At 40.9% G+C, this 15468-nt stretch overlaps 1 protein-coding gene across 2 annotated transcripts in view; it reads left to right on the top strand.

The window, feature by feature from the left end:
• IPMK (inositol polyphosphate multikinase) overlaps positions 1-15468 on the top strand; it is a 50548-nt gene that overhangs the window by 6218 nt on the left and 28862 nt on the right. For both annotated transcript variants that reach the window (XM_040975796.1, XM_040975797.1), the window contains exon 2: positions 8360-8445. In XM_040975796.1, coding sequence (XP_040831730.1) covers positions 8360-8445 — 86 coding nt within the window. The remainder of the gene's footprint in view (positions 1-8359; positions 8446-15468) is intronic.

Raw genomic sequence — 15468 nt, 5'->3', positions numbered from 1 at the left:
GCCTGCTGACTCCACTGTTGTAACGTGGGAGTGGCACACAGCACTCTTTTAAAGTGAAGTCTTTCAGATACTTGGTAGCTTTTGGACAAATCTGTCTTGGATGGTTTGACCAGTTTTATGGTGTTAAAGATTAGAAGCCCTTGATAGGTAGGATTTTGTGGGCTCTTCTGGGTCTAGTGGGTAATTTTCACAAATCTTAGGCCACTTAGGTAAGAGTTAAGTGTGCATGAGCTCCCTCCCCCCATTTTTTTCTAAAGCAGTCTGTTCTAGAAATTGGTGTTTTTCAGTTCATAGTTCTTCATTCTTATACCTCAGTTGTACAATCTGCTGTGTATGTATCACAGTTTATTCAGTCAACTTCCTGGTCTTGCTTTTGGCCTTCTGTCTGTTTTTCATTGGTTTATTTATTTGTCCTGACAATAATATTGCATTGTCTTGATTCCAGTTTCTGCATACTGAGTATAGAACAGAGTAAGCATCCCTCTTCCTGCCTCAGTGTTGTTTCTTTCTGACTCTTAGCATCTCTATATAGAATTCAAATCAGTGTGCCACTTCTTGCAAAAAAAAAAAAGAGATGAAATTTTGTTAGGCATTGCTTTGAATTTGTAGACTGCTTTGATGAGAACTGGTTTTTATTTTTCATCTATGTAGTCCTTTTTGTTTTCAGTGTAGAGATCTTGCACATAGTTATAGATTTTCTGTAAGCATTTTCTTTTTTAGATTTATTTTTATTGGAAAGGCAGATATACATAGAAGAGGAAAGACAGGGGAAGATCTTCGGTCTGATAATTCAGTTCCCAAGCGGCCATAATGGACATAGTTAAGCCAGTCCGAAGCTGGGTCTGCCACACTGGTGCAGCGAACCAAAGCTTTGGGCCATCCTCGATCGCTTTCCCAGGCCACAAGCTGGATGGGAAGTAGGGCTGCCGGGATTAGAACCTGCACCCATATGGGATCTCAGGCGCTTGCAATGCCAGGGCTTTAGCTGCTAGGCTACGGCACTGGGCCTTTCCTTAAGTATTTTAAGCTTAAGTAAATTTCACTGCCTTCCAAAAACAAACAAACAAACAAAAAGGCATAAATTTCACTGCCTTTAAAAAAAAAATAAGGCAGTTAGAGAGGAGAGGCAGGGATCTTCCATCCCTTGGTTCACTTACAAAATGGCTGCAGTGGACAGAGCTAGATGGATCTGAAGCCAGGAACTAGCCTCTGCTGCTTTCCCAGGCCATAAGCAAGGAGCTGGATTAGAAGTGGAGCAGCTGGGATGCAAATTTTTTTGCCACGATATGGATTATAATTTTATAAACTGAGAGGAAACTGAACACATCACAATCTCTGAATAATTGTGTATATCCCCATTTTTTCCCTTCCCATGATAAAATGATCAAATTTGGGACATAATATTTGGCCTTTGCCTTTGTTTAGTAAAGTTTTTTTGCAGAAAAAAATTGTCCCATGTAGATGTCATATTGCCCATAGTTGTTTTGTCCCTCCAGCTGCCTGTTCCATTGTTACTTTTCCCATCCAAGAAATTGTTGAAGAGTTTAGGAATAGCACTTCAGGATATCCTTTAAATGTGGCTTGTCTGATGATATGTATTGATTGAATTCATTTGGGGGAAATACTACATGAGTTATGTCTGTCCTCCAAGTGTCTTATCCTAAAGCACAAGATAATCAGTTGCCTTGTTGCAGGTAAAACTTTGATCACATGGTTAAATGATATGTACCAGATTTTTCTACTCTGAAGTTACGGCTTTTCCATTGTAATTAGGTAATTTTAGAGAAATATTTTGAGACTGTTAATGTATCTTCTCCCTTCTGGAACTTCATACCCAGTTTCTTTCTTTTTTTTTTTTTTTTAATTGGAAAAGCAGATATACAGAGAGGAGGAGAGACAGAGAGGAAGATCTTCCATCCGATGATTCACTCCCCAAGTGAGTGCAATGGCTGATGCTATGCCGATCCAAAGCCAGGAGCCTCTTCCGGGTCTCCCGCGTGGGTGCAGGCTTCCAAAGCTGCTTTCCCGGGCCACAGGCAGGGAGCTGGAAGGGAAGTGGGGCTGCCGGGATACACATCCAATACCCAATACGCGGGTGCAGGCTCCCAAAGCCTGCTTTCCCGGGCCACAGGCAGGGAGCTGGAAGGGAAGCGGGGCTGCCGGGATAGAACCAGCGCCCATATGGGATCCTGGGCATGCAAGGCGAGGACCTTAACCACTGTGCCACCACGCTGGGCCCAATACCCAGTTTTTTACACATCCATTGATATTGGACAGTCACTTGACTATCGTGATAGTCACACAATAGTAATATCTGTCATTCTTGTTATTTGTTAACTGCCATTCCACATTAAGGAACAGATTCTCATATTCATCCTTTAACTCTCCTTATTCATCTCTTCTAGAATGGACTGATTTGCAAACCTCAGAGGAGGAATGATAGTCATTCTTGCTTCTAGTTCTTTTAATGCTCAGAATGCCCCTCTCATCTGTGGCAGTCTACTCAGGCAGGCTTCTGTGTCTTTTGGAAATTTCTTGTTTTTCCTTTGTAATATATGTTTCACTGTGTATCGTGAAGATACTCCTTTTTTTTTTTTTTTTTAACTTTGGAAACCCTGATTTTTTTTTCAGGGTTAAATGATATTTGGCACACACGGTCTGGATGCTAGGTGTGCTCACTGTTGAATGTGGTTGCTGTTTGTCCTGCAGGAGAATGGAGAACAGAACTGTGTAATTTCATATTCTTTTTTTTTTTTTGAAGATTTATTTATTTTTACTGGAAAGGCAGATATACAGAGAGGAGGAGAGAGAGAGGACGATCTTCTGTCCGATGATTCACTCCCCAAGTGAGTGCAACGGCTGTTGCTGCGCCAATCCAAAGCTGGGAACCAGGACCTTCTTCTGGGTCTCCCACGCGGGTGCAGGGTTCCAAAGCATTGGGCCGTGCTTGACTGCTTTCCCAGGCCACAAGCAGGGAGCTGGATGGAAAGCGGGGTTGCCAGGATTAGAACAGGTGCCCATATGGGAATCCAGGGCATTCAAGGTGAGGACTTTAGCCACTAGGCCACACATCCTCATAATTGTTATTGAAATTCAACCTCACAGGGTTTCTCCCTGCCTCCTTCAGACCTCTATGCATCTCCCTTCTTGAGAATGCTCTTGAAATCATCACTGTATTTATTCACTTTGAAATGCGTATTTACATACTATCTTATATTCCTGGAATGCTAACGCCACATGATTAATTATCCTATACTTACATGTATTGCTGGAATAAATTTTCTAATGTTTGTTAGAGATTTTTATGACTGTTCATTTGAGGCTATGATCACTTTTTAAAAAAGTCTTTGTTGAAGTTTTTTAAAAAAATGGATTTATAAAATAGGAGTGATAACTTTCCTATTTTCTGACAAATGTGGTAAGAGTAATAGTTTTTTTCTGTAGATGTTTGATAACATTCCCTAGTAAAGCCAGTTGAGCCTGCACTTGTCTTGGGACATTCTTGTTTTTTTTTTTTTTAAGATTTATTTATTTTAATTAGAAAGTCAGATATATATAAAGGAGAAGAGACAGAGAGGATGATCTTCCATCCGGTGATACACTCCCCAAGTGGCCACAACGGCTGGAGCTGAAGCCAGGAGCTTCTTCCTGGTCTCCCACGTGGGTTTGGAGTCCTAAGGCCCTGGGCCATCCTTGGCTGCTTTCTCAGGCCACAAGCAGGGATTTGGGTGGGAAGAGGGGCTGCTAGGACAGTAGCCGGTGCCCATTTGGTATCCTGATGTGTGCAAGGTGAGGGCTTTAGCCACTAGGCTACTGTGTGCCGAGTTGGAACACTCTTAAATTATGAAGGCAGTGCCTTTAGTAGACAAACAACTCAAATTTATTTCTTATGTTAGCTTTAATGATTTATGTCTAAAAGAATTTATTGAAATTACAAGTGTGAAGGTTATAATTCTGTTGTCATTTTAGTCTTTGTAGGATTTGTATTTTTCATTTATTCATAATTATTTTTTACATATATCTAGGTACAGGTTTACAAGTTTTAAAGCACATTTTACTTTCATTGATTTTTCTTTGTTGTCCATTTTTTATTAATTTTACATTGCCATTTGTCTTTCCCTAGGGTTGTTAGGGAAACCTCCTTTTTCTTTTTATGAAATTACCTGAGATGCACAGAATGCACTTCTCATGGCAGACAGGGATGCAGCTGCTCACCTGTCACCTGCTTCTTGCCATTGGTAGGAAGCTGGCATTAGAAGCTGAGCTGCTGCCTCAGCAAGGCACTCTGGTAAGGTATGCGGGTGGCTGAAGTGTTTGTCTTAGCAGCTGCACCAGAAAGCAGTTCTTTTCTAAGAACTGTCCATTTCAATCTAAGTACTAATTTCAGCAGTAGTCCACTCATCTTTTCTTTATAAATTAGTTAAAATTTTTTCCTGATTTTCCTTGTGAATTTTGATTCATGGATAATGAGAAGCATGCTGTTTACTTTCTGCTTTTTTGGTATTCCTCCCCCCTAAGTAGTTCCGTTATGGCAGATTATATAACCCTAATCTTTTCAGGTGTTAGGCTTCTTTTTTATTTATTTTAATGATCTGGTATATAGTCAACCATGGTACGTCTTCCATTTATACATGACAAGAATATTCTTGCAATTGGATGCACCATTCTCTTTGTGGTGAAGTTGTTTGGTCCTGTTGGCTCGATTTTTTTTTTTTTTTTAAGCTGTAGCAAGTGTGTATCTTGGTGTTATGTTACTGAGAAAGTAATTGTGGGGTTTTCCTTTGTAGATATCTGTATCCTTTTTGGTTCTGTCCTTTTTAGCTTTATTTCTTTCTTTTAAAGATTTTATTTATTTTTTTTATTGGAAAGGCGGATATACAGAGAGGACAATCTTCCGTCCGATGAGTGAGCGCAATGGCCGATGTTACGCAGATCCAAAGCCACGCGGGTGCAGGGTCCCAAAGCTTTGGGCTGTCCTCGACTGCTTTCCCGGGCCACAGGCAGGGAGCTGGAAGGGAAGTGGGGCTGCCGGGATAGACCCGGCGCCCATATGGGATCCGGGCGTGCAAGGCGAGGACCTTAACCACTGCGCCATCCCGCCTGGCCCTAGCTTTATTTCGTTTGAACCTCTGTTACTATCTACCCATGGATTCAGAATTTTGTGTCTTAGTGAACTGACCTTGTTGTTATGAAATGCCTTTCTTTGTGTATGATATAATTGCTTTTCTTGTTCTCTAATGTGCCTGGAGTTATGTTCTGGTTTATACTGTATCAACTTTCTCTGAGGAATGCTTGCAAGATACCTTTTCTCCATTTACTTTTTAAATCTTTTTATTATTTTTTGAGATATTAGGAGGTCCTTTATTTCAGCAGGGTAGGAAATGGGAGTAAAGAATGGGAGGGCAAACATCTCCTGTCATAGTGGCGATGGGGGCTGCCAGGCAGGGGAAGGGGCAAGGTGGAAAAGGATGAGGCAGAGCCAGGTAAAAAGTTGCCCATTCTATTTTTAACCCACATTATTCTTTATTATTTTTTAGTCATATCTTTATTTCTTCTATAATTCGTTAAAAATAATTAGTAGCTTGTTGTTTATTTTTACCTACTTAAAAGGTCTAATGTGAAAGAAAAAGAAAAGAATGGATAGGTTATGTTTGCCAGTTCTTGCCCAGATGGCTGCAAGAGTCAGAGTTGGATCAGGCAGAAAACGGGAGCTCAGAACTCCATCCAGTGTCCTACATGGGTGACAGGAGGTCAGGTGCTTGAGCCATCATCTGCTTCCCAGGGTGCGTGAGCAGGAAGTCAGATTGGAAGCAGAGCAGCAGGAATTCAAATCAGCATTCTACATGGGATATGGGATTCTGGTCACCCCAGTGTCTTTAAATATTTAAAGTGCCTGAGATTTTTACATGATGTTTGGGTCTTCTTTTGGCTCTGTGTATTTATAATTTTCGTTTCTTACAGTATATTTGAACTATTATGTCAGATACTTAATCTCATTAAAAAATTCTTCAGTCCTTTTCATTGCAATATTTTTATAATTGAGATTAAATACAATATGCAGTTCTTGGTGTGTGTGAATACTTATTTGTTTAAATAATATTTTTAATAATAAAAGCAATGTATGGTTAGAAATTTCTGTACAGTTACAAAAAAGAAAATAAAAATTGCCTAGGATATTCCTTGAGCACATAGGAACATTAACACATTCTATAGTTTTAATCCTATAGAATCTGTTAATTTTTCTTGTGGTAAATATGTAAGAATTTACCATGCCTAAGTGTACGGTAGTGTTAACAGTGCCACTGTACTTTGTTAGTGCACACAGGAGAACTGTCTGATTGGGTAGTAGGAATTACCCAGAAGAAAGCCTTATTTACTTGGAACAAGTAGAGAAGGCAGAGGGACCGTGGTTCCTTACTGAAGCTGCCTTCCTGAGAAGCAGATGATAGCAAGGTTGGGGAACCAGCATGTGGAAAGAGGGAGTGGAAGTGCTCTTCCTGCTCCAGCAGATTGGTTACATGTTCATACATTGTATGCTTAAAATCCTCAGACTCAGGATTCCTGGAGCTTGTTTTGGTTGACTGGTCATCTGCCCTCCCCCTTTCCTTTTCCCTCCCCCCCCAGAACAATGTTGCAAGATAAAGCTTTCCTGGAACATTCTCTGAAAAACAAGCTCTGACAAGTGGACTGTTTCAGAGTCTCTTACTCTGTTCCTGTGCCTCCTTCTTGGCTAAATCCTGTATTCTTGATTACTTGTACAACAAATCTTTAGAACTTTCTCATTTCCTTATTTAAATGTTTATTTATTGGAAAGTCAGATTTCCAGAGAGAAGAAGAGACAGAAAGATCTTCCATCTGCTGGTTCACTTTCCAAGTGGCTGCAATGGCCCAAGCTGAGCTGATCCAAAGGCAGGAGCCAGGAGCCTCCTGGTCTTCCATGCAGGTGCAGGATCCCAAAGTTTGGGCCGTCCTCCACTGCTTTCGCAGGCCACAAGCAGGGAGCTGGAGGGGAAGTGGAGCAGCTGGGACACAAAGCGCTCGTACTTTTGCTACTAGGCAATTGCGCTGTGGCCAGATGCCTTTCTTTTTAAGGGCTGGAAAATATTGCATTGTGTGAATATATATATATATACACATACTTTTCTTTCAGTCCACAGACGTTTAGATTACTCTCTTCTCTAAGCTATTATGAATAATGCAATAGTCAACGTGTGTGTATGTCTTTCTTGCATATTTTAAGATGTTTATTGTTCTAATGATTTTAGATGGTTGATTCTGATTTTCTCACTTTTTTGTTTATGAAATTCTAGTATTTTAAAATTTAAATTTGGGAGTGATTTTTCATGATGCAGTGATAGGGCCTGTGTTAATACACGTGCTAACTTTAGGAAAAGCTTCCTAAGGGGTGGGCCGTCATCACACTGCTGTACCTGCTCTAGTTTGGTGCCTGTGCCCAGCCCTCACTGCTCCTGTTGGCCGTACCTGTGCAGTACGTGCACAGCTGCGTGGAGTGCATCTGGATCAAAACGTTTAAGTACGTGCTATCACATGAGACCAAATTTTTTTTATCATATAGGAAATTCGTTTGTGGCCACTGTTAATACAATTTTTTGGTTTGTTTGTAAAAGCAGAGTTGGTTTTAGGTATTATGTTTGGCTTGCTTCTTCGAAGGCACTAGGCTCTCCACTATACCATCAGTGCTTGGCTTACTTCTTCATACTCCATCGTGTCACAATCTGTTAATGAGGAATTTCTCTTAATATTTACACCTGTGTTCCTTTCATTAAACAGGCTGAGGAGACATGGGAGTAGAGGTTGGAGACAATAAAACTAAACTAGTTAACTCTTAAAATTTTTTTTTTAATTGGAAAGTAAGATCTACAGAGAAGGAGAGACAGAAAGATTTTCTATCTGCTGGCTTACTCCCCCAAGTGGCCACAATGGCCAGAGCTAAGCCAGTCCGTAGCCAGGAGCCTTCTTTGTGTCTCCCACGCTGGTGCAGGGTCCCAAGGCCTTGGGCCGTCCTTGACTGCTTTCCCAGGCCATGTACAGGGAGCTGGAAGGAAAATGAAGCAGCCAGGATACAAACCAGTGCCCAAATGGGATCTCGGTGCGTGCAAGGCAAGCACTTTTGCCACTAGGCTACCACACCAGGCCCAGCTATTTAACTCTTGTGTTTTGGTGCTTTGCCAGTAAGAAATACTGAAACATGTTGGTTTAAAGGCCAAATTTATTAGGGAAAATTAAACATTATGTTTAAAAAGTGGTTTATCTGTCACCTCAGGAACAAACCTATCTTGTGAAACAAGATGTTCTATTCTGAAAGCATTGTTAACATTTTCTGATTTTTGTTCCGCAGGTATACTACAGCATCCAGACGGCACAGTTTTGAAACAGTTACAGCCTCCTCCCAGGGGCCCGAGAGAGCTGGAATTCTATAATATGGTAAGTAGTTGCAAGAATTTCTGCAGTCATGGTGTTTTCCCAAGTTTTCTGGCATAAAAAAAATGTGTTTTGGGGCTGGCTTTGTGGTATACAACTATCCCTTTCAAATAAAATATATTTTATGCTATTTGACTGTGTGTCCTTGTGTTTAACAGAAACTAAAGATTCATAAAAATAACACTTGGAATCTGCTTGTATCACCTGAATGTAATGCATTCTAGTATTTTCTGTTTTGTGTAATTTGTTCTTTTTTTTTTTAAGATTTATTTATTATTTTTATTACAAAGTCAGATGTACAGTGAGGAGGAGAGATAGGAAGATCTTCCGTCCGATGATTCACTCCCTAAGTGACCACAAAGGCCGATGCTATGCCGATCCGAAGCCAGGAGCCAGGAACCTCTTCCAGTTCTCCCACGCGGGTGCAGGGTCCCAAGGCTTTGGGCTGTCCTCGACTGCTTTCCCAGGCCACAGGCAGGGAGCTGGAAGGGAAGTGGAGCTGCCAGGATTAGAACCAGCGCCCATATGGGATCCCAGGGCATTCAAGGAGAGGACTCTAGCTGCTAGGCTATGGCGCCGGGGTCAATTCTGCTTTTTTGAAGGAGAAAAGGAGGGAGGAAAATAGGAGAAAAGAGAGAATAAATGATCTGCTAATGCCCCAGATCGCCACAATAGCCAGAGTTGGGCCAGGCCAGAGCCAGGAGCTAGGAGCTTCTTCTCAGTCTCCCACATGAATACAGGGCCCCAAGCACTCGGGCCATCTGTTGCTGCTTTCCCAGGCACGCTAGTAGGCAGCTGGATTAAAAGTGGAGAATCCGGTGCCCCAATGGATGCCAGCATCATAGGTGGTATAGGTAGTAGCTTAGCATGCTAGAGCACAGTGCCCGCTCCTCCTGTGTATATCATACAAGTTTTTATTCAGGACTGTTAAAATATGACGATGTATGGATTTGATCTATAGTTTGAAAGCTCCTCACTGAGAAACTAGGTGTTTCTACTACAGAATTCCTCAGTCTTGTCAACATCCTGAAGTGTGTTGTGCTGTGTCTCCATGTGGAAAAGAGTATATATTTCACATGTCATTTAACTTGTGACTGGGGATACATTTTAGTTCATTCATAGTATTCCGTGATCATTACTGACTCAAAGGAGTTTCATCAGCCCTAAATCAAACCTTTGCAAGTCATGTTACAGTATTCCTGCCTGCCTCCAGTCCCGTAACCTCCAGTCTGCTCTCTAAATTTTCCTTTTCAAAGTGTTTCATGTAAATGAACCCTGCAATATGTGACCTTTGGCTTTCGTATAATGGAATGTTTTTTAAGGATCCTGTACATTATAGCATGTATCATATGTTTTTCCTTCTGATGGCCAAGTCTGCTTCTCCATGGAGTCATTGAAGGACGTCTGAGTTGTTTTATCTTTTGGCTTTTTTAAATAGTACTGCTGTGAATATTTATGTAGAGTATTTTGCTTGAGTACTTGTTTTCAGTGTATTCGGATGTGATCTTACAAATGCAATTATTGGATCCTCTAATAATTACACATTTAATTTTTCTAGAAGCGTTCCACCGGTTTGCAGAGTGGCAAACAGTAGTATTGAGTGTATGAGAGTTCTCTACTGACACTATTTGTTTTGTTCAACGGCCATCCTATTCAAATATACAATGTTATCTCATTAGAGCTTGTTTTGGTTTGCCTTTTTCTGATAGTTAATGCATATTAAGCAACTTTTTATGTACTTAGTTGCTAAATTATATGTCTTCTTCAAAGTAGTGCATATTCAGATACTTTGCTCATTTTTAGAATTCTCTCAGATTGTAGGAGTTGCTTACATGTGCTGTGAATGAGTCCCGTGGCAGAGGTGTGGCTCGCTGATGCTTCTGCCATTCCGCTGATTGTCTTTACTTTCTTGCTTGTATCCTTTGGAGCACAAGCTTTTTTTTTTTTTAGAGATTTATTTTTATTATTATTATTATTTTTTTTTTATTGGAAAGGCAGATATACAGAGAGGAGAGACAGAGAGGAAGATCTTCCGTCCGATGATTCACTCCCCAAGTGAGCGCAACGGCCGATGCTATGCTGGTCCAGAGCCAGGAGCCTCTTCCGGGTCTCCCACGCGGGTGCAGGGTCCCAAAGCTTTGGGCCGTCCTCCACTGCTTTCCCAGGCCGCAGGCAGGGAGCTGGAAGGGAAGCGGGGCTGCTGGGATTAGAACCGGCGCCCATATGGGATCCCGGACGTGCAAGGCGAGGACCTTAACCACTTGTGCCACCATGCCTGGCCCACAAACTTAAAATTGTCAGTGAAATCAAGCTTATTTTTTGTTGCCTGCTTTTGGTATCCTATTTAAGAAATTTTTGCCTAATCTAGTGTTATTATGGCTTATACTCACTGTCTTCTAAGCATGAGTGAGGAAGGCATCCAGTTTAATCATTTGCATGTAGAATTCTAGTTATCCCAGTGTTGTTATGTTCCTTCTCCCTGAGGTATCTCAGCAGTCTTGTTAAAAGTCAGTTGGCCCTAAATGTAAAGAAGTTATTAAAGAAATTCTTAATCCAGTCCTCTATTGCTGCCAGGAATAAAGGATGAATTTGGGATTGAGAGGCACTAAACTGACAACTGGTACAGAGATCTTCCATCTGTAAGTTGATTTCCTCCCAGTGAAGATGTGAAGATTTCTTTCCTTTCTCCTTTTTTTTATTTTTAGATTTATTTATTTTATTACAAAGTCAGATATACAGAGAGGAGGAGAGACAGAGAGAAAGATCTTCAATCAGCTGCTTCATTCCCCAAGTGACTGCAACGGTTTGTACTGAGCCAATCCAAAGCCAAGAGCCAGAAGCTTCTGGGTCTCCCACACGGTTGCAGGGTCTCAAGGCTTAGGGCCATCCTCTGCTGCCTCCACAGGCCACAGGCAGGGAGCTGGATGGGAAGCAAGGCAGCTGGTACACAAACCGGCGCCCGTATGCGATCCCAGTGTGTGCAAGGCAAGAACTTTAACCACTAGGCTACTGTGCCAGGCCCTCAATTGTTTAACTGAGCAAAATGATATCCAGTTGCATTCATTTTGTTGTAAAAGACAAGATATCATTCTTTTTGATGGCTGAATAGTATTTTATAGTTAGTGTATGCCACATTTTCTCTCTTCAATTATCAGTTGATGGATATGTGGGTGATTCCGTATCATAGCTCTTGTGAAGTGAGTTATGATAAATATAAGGGCACTAATAATTCTTTTATTTTCCTAATTGATTTCACTTCATTTGAATAAATTCCTAGGCATTGCATGGCCTGATCCTCTCTAGATGGTATTCAGATTTCTGAGGAATCCCCACCCTGTCTTCATAATGGTTGTACTAGTTTATATTTCCACTAACAGTGAATTAGGTTGCCTTTTCCCGACATTGTCACCAGCATTCTTTACTATTTGATTTTTGGATGGCCGCCATTTCAGCTGGAGAGAGATGGTATCTTATTGTGGTGTTATTTGCATATCCCTGATGGCTAGTGATCCTGAATATTTTTTCATGTGTTGGTCATTTGTTTCATTCCTTTCGTATCTTTTGCCCTTTTCTTAACTGTATTGTTTTTGTTTAGTTTATTCGGCTCTTTATATCTCTTGGATGTTAATACTTTATCATTTGCATAGTTAGCAAATATTTTCCTCCATTCCTTTGATTGCCTGTTGACTTGGTGGAGAATTTCCTTTGCAGTGTTGAAGCTTTCTAGTTTGTTAGAATCCCATTTGTTGATTTTTGCTGTGTTTTTAAAAAAATTTGTTTGAGATTCTGTTTTTATTGGAAAGGCAGATTTACAGTGAGAAGGAGAGAGAGAAATTCTTCTGTCCTCTGCTTCATTCCCCAAATGGCTGCAACAGCTGGAGCTGAGCCAATCTGAAGCCGAAAGATTTCTGATTCTTTTTCAGTTTCTTGATGTAGGCATTAATTGCTAAAACTTCCCTCCTAATGCTGCTACTGCTGTATTCCATAGGTTTTAATATACTGTGTTGTCATTTCAGCTTCTTTTTAGGAGTTTTTTGATTTACCTTTTGGTTGCTTCTGTGACTCTGTTCATTCAGGACCATGTTTTATTGTCAGACTTAGAGTTTCATTTTTTCTAAAGCTTATTTTTGTTTTAGATAATTATTTTTTAAAAAGTTGTTTAGTTTTGCAAAGAGAAAGGCCATCCATCTGCAGGATCACTCTCCAAGTGGCTGCAACAGCCAGAGCTCAGCTGATCCAAAGCCTGGAGCCAGGAGCTTCTTCCAGGTCTCCTATGTAGGTGCAGGGTCCCAAGGCTTTGGGCCGTCCTCTGCTGCTTTGCCAGACCACAAGCGGGGAGCTGGATGGGAAGTGGAGTTTCCGGGGCCTGAACTGGTGCACATGCGGGATGCAGGCTCCTGCAAAGTGAGAATTTAGTCACTAGGCTACCGTACCAGGCCCATTTTCTAGAATTTTGAAAGTTAATTTCCGGCTTCATTTCATGTAGTCAAAGAAAATACATGGTATGATTTCAGGGTTTTTTTTTTTTGCCAGAGTCCAGCTCCAGCTGAGTTCGGAACTCGCGAAGGGTGCGTGGATGAGGCGCAAAGAGGAAAGAAAGAGACGGACCACTAGGATTTTGTGATCATAATGGACCACACACAAAAGCTGTCCACTTTATTTATATAAAATCAGTCAAATTCTGGCTCAGACTTTTTACGTCATGACCAAGTGGGTGTTTCTAAGGATAATTCTGCCATTAGTTTTACCTAGAAACAATAGAAGTTCCTGCTAACATTACCTAGAATTTCCTGCTACAATTCTTATCCTACAACTCAATCTTGTACCACAAAGAAAAGGGGAGTCTAAAGAATGAGGAAAGAATGAAGGCCTAAATCTAGATCCCTTGATTAGCATAGGTTCAATGGGGACAGCCAAGACAGTAGGAATGATAAAGGGCAAGACATTGACCTCCAAGCTCAGGCTGAGCAAAAGGTTAACCTCGCAGTAGCAAATGCCAGGATGGATTAGAATTCTTCTGCAGGGTGGTCCAGTGTCCATGCAAAAGAAGGTGGAGTTGCATTCAGGTGGTTGTAGAGACATCCACCGGGTGGGCCCTGCCGAACAGCGGGAAATTCCTTGCGGCCCTGCCTGCAATGGAACACTCTTCAACCCCTCATGTCCCCCACATCTACTGCACGGACCCCAACATTTTTTAATTTGTTGAGGCTTACATTATGGGCTATCCAGGAAAAATTCATGCATCTGATGAAAAGAATGTGTATTCTTTGGTAGTGCCCTGGTGTGCTCTATAGATAGCAGTTACAGCCGTTTGATCTGTACTACACCTCTGATATTTGTTGAATTTCTGTCTGGCTGGTCTATCCATTGATGTGGGGCGTTGATGTTTCCCATTATTATTATATTGTAGCCAGTGTCTCCCTAAAGATCCATTATGAAATGTTAAAATAGCAAGGGGACCTAGCATTGGGTACTCATGTTGAATTGATCTCTGAATCATTAGATAATGCCCTTCTTTGTGTCTTTAAACAGTTCATGTGCTTAAGCCTGCTTTATCTGATGTTAGGATAGAACTGTTTGTTTTGCTTTCTGGAAGCATGAAATATCTTTTTCTATCCTTCAACTCTCTGTATCTTTGTTAGGTTCTTGTAGGCAGCAAATAGCTAGGTCTTGTTTTTTGATTCATTCAGTCTTGTATCTTTTAGTTGACAACTTTAGGCCACTCACATCTAAGGTTATTGATAAGTAACGACTTGTTCCTGCTCTTTCTTTCCCCATATTTATTCCTATTGTCTGTTTTACTGAGAGGTTTTCCTGCCGTCACATTTCTTTCATAAAGATGACTGTCTCTCTTTGTGTAGCCCATCCTTAAGAATCATTTGTAAGTTTGGGCGAGTAATTAAAAATTCTTTCAATTTCTTTGCCTTCTTAAAAAATTATTCTTATAATGCAGATTTATAGGCAGAAGGAGAGACAGAGAATCTTGCCTATGCTGGTTCATTCCCCAAATGGCTGCAATGCCCTGAGTTAAGCCAATCTGAAGCTAGGAGCTTCTTCTGAGTCTCTCATGTGGGTGCAGGAGCCCAAAGACTTGAACCAACCTTTGCTGCTTTCCCAGACCATGAACAGGGAGCTGGATGGGAAGAGAGCAGCCAGGACTAGAACTGGCATCCATATGGGATGCCAGTGATGCAAGGCAGAGGATTATTAGTCTGTTGAGCCACCATGCTTACCCTTCCCTCCCCTTCATTTGTGAATGTGAGCCTCTCTGGGTACAGTATTCTGGGCTGACAGTTTTTTTCTTTTAGGACTTGGACTGTACCTCTCCATTCTCTCCTAACCTGTAGGAGAAATCAGCTCTTAGTCTTAATGGGAATCCTCTGAAGGTAATCTGCTGTTTCTCTCCTGCAAATTTGAGAATGTTTTCTTTTTGCTGTACTATTGAAAGTTTGACTATAATGTGTTGTGTGAAGATCTTTTCTGATCATGTCTGTTAGGAGTTCTATGTACTTCCTGTTTTGGATGGCTATATTTTTCTAAAATAGGGATGTTTTGTGTCATTACTTCAATGAGTATACCTTCTGATTCATTCTGTTTCTATGCCTTCAGAAACTCCCAAGACATGTATTTGGTTGTTTGGTAATATTGGTTGTTTGGTAATATCACATGAAATCTGAATACTGTTTTCAGTTTTTCTATATTTTTTCTTTTTAGTATTTTGTTCGACTATTTCTAAGAGTTTGTGTTTTAGCTCAGATAGTCATCTGTATCACCAGGTTTGTTGCTAAGGCTTTCCATTTCATTTTCTGACTCTGAGTTCTTCATTTCAAACATTTCAGTTTGATTTATCTTCAGCATCTTTATAGCTTGGCAAAATTTTTCACCCATGTCCTAAATGAATTTCTTTATCTCATGTATTAGTGTTAGTTTCTCTGTGTTTGTTGACTGATCTTAGGGTTATTGTCTGAATTTCTTTTCATGCATTTCATCAATGGGCCCATCATGCTCTGCTCATTCTGAGGTTCC

This window comes from Ochotona curzoniae, unplaced genomic scaffold (genome assembly GCF_017591425.1).
Source record: "Ochotona curzoniae isolate NIBS_2020 unplaced genomic scaffold, NIBS_Ocur_1.0 contig_2692, whole genome shotgun sequence".
NCBI classification, from domain to species: domain Eukaryota; kingdom Metazoa; phylum Chordata; class Mammalia; order Lagomorpha; family Ochotonidae; genus Ochotona; species Ochotona curzoniae.
This window is presented reverse-complemented; position numbering and strand designations above follow the sequence as displayed.